Below are 2932 nucleotides of genomic sequence, written 5' to 3'. Positions count from 1 at the left end.
GCCCATGTCAACCAATTGGCCACAATTTTCCACAAAAAGATTATGGCAAACAAAAGAGAAGTTTTCAAGATGCTTGGTTTAAACAACATCCATGGTTGGAGTATAGTATGACAAAAGATGCGGCATTTTGTTTTTGGTGTTATCTTTTCAAGACAAGTAGAGGAAGACGAATGGGAGAAGATGCATTCACCAAAATGGGATTCAATAATTGGAAAAAAACATTGGAAAAATTCGTAGAACATATTGGTGCCGTAAATAGTATACATAATGATGCAAGAGTAAAATTTCAAGGGTTCCAAAGTTAAAGACAAAGTGTGTCACACTTGTTGGCTACACATTCACATGAGATGGAGGTTGCATATCGTATTCATTTGACGGCAATTTTAGATGTGAATCGTTTTCTCTTGAAGCAAGGTTTACCTTTCCGTGGAAATGATGAGTCTTCAAATTCACTAAACAAAGGCAATTTTCTTGAGTTGCTTGATTGGTATAGCCTACGAAATGAAGAAGTTTGGAAGAAAGTCAATCAAAATGCCCCTGGAAACAATCAATTGACTTCCCCAAAAATTCAAAAGGAGTTGGCAAATGCTTGTGCAACGGAGATTACACGTGTTATTGTTGATGATATTGGGGATAATTATTTTTCTCTTATGGTTGATGAAGCCCGAGATGCTTCAATAAAGCAACAAATGGGAGTTGTTTTACGATATGTGAATAAGAATGGACATGTGATAGAGCGATTCCTTGCATTGGTTCATGTGCCTGATACCTCTGCAATTTCTTTAAAGAATGCCATTGATTGTTTATTTACAAAACACAAGTTGTCTCTTTCGAGGTTAAGAGGGCAAGGATATGATGGGGCTTCAAATATACGAGGTGAATTCAATGGTTTGAAAGCACTTATTTTAAAAGAAAATCCATATGCAAGATATGTACATTGTTTTGCTCACCAACTATAATTAGTGGTTGTTGCGGTTGCTAAAGAGAATCGAATTGTGAGTGATTTTTTTCAATATGTTAATATGATTGTTAATGCCACCGGAGCGTCATGTAAAAGCAGAGATCAACTTCGGCAACATCATCATGATAGATTGGTTGAGCAATTGGAGAAGGTGGAGATAGTCAGTGGTAAAGGAAAAAATCAAGAATCCAGTTTAGCACGACCCGGGGATACTCGTTGGGGATCGCATTACACTACAATTCTCCTGCTAATTTCTATGTGGACCTCAATTTTAGAGGTACTCCAAAATGTGCATGATGATGGTGCTTCTAGTAATAATATAGAGGCATAGTGGCAAGTTTGATTGACAAAATGGAGAATTACCAGTTTGTATTTGTGATATACTTGATGAGCAGTTTATTGGGGATGACAAATGAGTTGTCACTTGCGTTACAACAAAAAGACCAAAATATTGTTCAAGCCATGCGGTTGATTGAAGCGGTGAAAGCTCGTCTTCAACATTTTAGGGAGACATGATGGGAGGAGTTTTTGGGAGAAGTTACCTATTTTTGTAAGGGTAACTCAATTGATGTGCCGAATATGGAGGATAATATGCCAATTCGTGGTCGTTCTAGGCGGGAAGGACAATTCATTACTCATTTTCACCATTATCGTGTAGAGATTTTTTGTGAGGTAATTATTCTTTGTATTTATTATAGTTTAATAAATCTCATTAATTTATTCTTTTTATTAATATTCTCTCTATTTTATCATTATTTCAATATTAGGTTATTGATTTGATTTCTCAAGAAATGCTCAACCGCTTTCCTGAAGCTAGCACGAAGTTACTTCTTTTGGTATCATGCCTTGATCCTAGGGACTCATTTTCTAAATTCAACATCCATAAGCTACTCCGTCTTGCAGAGTTGTACCCTGAAGACTTCTCAGGGACTAAACGTATGATGCTTGAGGATCAACTTGCTACTTTCATTTATGATGTGCGACATGATGATGATTTTGCAAATATCGGGGACTTGGGAGGTTTTGCTATAAAGATGGTTGATACCGGCAAATGTACTATTTTTCCCCTCGTTTATCGTTTTATTGAGCTTGCATTGGTTTTGCCAGTTGCGACAGCTAGTGTTGAGAGGGCATTTTCGGCGATGAATATTGTGAAATCTGACTTGCGCAACAAAATGGGAGACGAGTGGATGAATGATAGCATGATTGTCTATATTGAGAAAGAGGTTTTTGCAACTATTGACAATGAGGCAATCCTACAATGTTTTCAAAAAATGCAAACTCGCCATATTCAATTACCTCCTTTAAGTAGCATGCGTCGCGTAGATGACAATTCTAGCTCGAGTGTGCATAGATAAACGTTTTATGTTTTTTTGTAATTGTTTTAATTAAATGTCACAATATCACACTATTTTGTATCGAATACAATTGTTATGTTGACTGAAATATATTTTTTTGACACTTTGCCCTCACTCCCCAATCTTTAAGTCCTGGTTCTATCCCTGTTTACACTTATCTATTTGCAAACCTTGTGTCAATGTTTCTATATTTGCATGATTTGCACTTATATAAAAGCATAAAAATAAAACTCCATTTCATTCTCATAATTTGTAAAAAAAATTGTTTTTATATCTATTTTTCTTGAATTATGTATATAATAATATTTATCAAAATAATAACAACAATATTATATTATTTTATTGGTATTATTATTTTTGTATTTTACATATCATTATAAAGCATTTAAAATTATATTAATTAAAATATTAATTATTTGTTACAAATATTTATCATTATAATTTACTCCCTTGACTTCCCTTCCCTTGACTTCCCTCACTTTCGTAGAAAAAAACATGTTACGGAATCAATCCTGAAGTGATCCCACTTTCTTACAAATGAACATGGGAAGTGAAAAAAAGTGGCACTTCAGGAAAGTGTCACTTCAGCCCAAATGAACACATGCATAACCAG

General features: G+C 34.7%; 1 protein-coding gene across 1 annotated transcript; it reads left to right on the top strand.

The window, feature by feature from the left end:
- The first annotated feature begins 347 nt into the window (after window positions 1-347).
- Window positions 348-959, top strand: LOC120273224 (zinc finger MYM-type protein 1-like). The gene has a single exon (XM_039279855.1). The coding sequence runs from the start codon at window positions 348-350 to the stop codon at window positions 957-959; it is 612 nt and encodes a 203-aa protein (XP_039135789.1).
- The last annotated feature ends 1973 nt before the right edge of the window (window positions 960-2932 follow it).

This window comes from Dioscorea cayenensis, chromosome 12 (genome assembly GCF_009730915.1).
Source record: "Dioscorea cayenensis subsp. rotundata cultivar TDr96_F1 chromosome 12, TDr96_F1_v2_PseudoChromosome.rev07_lg8_w22 25.fasta, whole genome shotgun sequence".
Classification (NCBI taxonomy): Eukaryota; Viridiplantae; Streptophyta; class Magnoliopsida; order Dioscoreales; family Dioscoreaceae; genus Dioscorea; species Dioscorea cayenensis.
The sequence above is the reverse complement of the archived record's forward strand: the minus strand, read 5'-3'. Positions and strand labels throughout refer to the sequence as shown.

What these genes read in the sequence shown, in the direction of transcription:
- LOC120273224 (XM_039279855.1), top strand. Translation starts at nt 348, where the DNA reads ATGGAGGTTGCATATCGTATTCATTTGACGGCAATTTTAGATGTGAAT.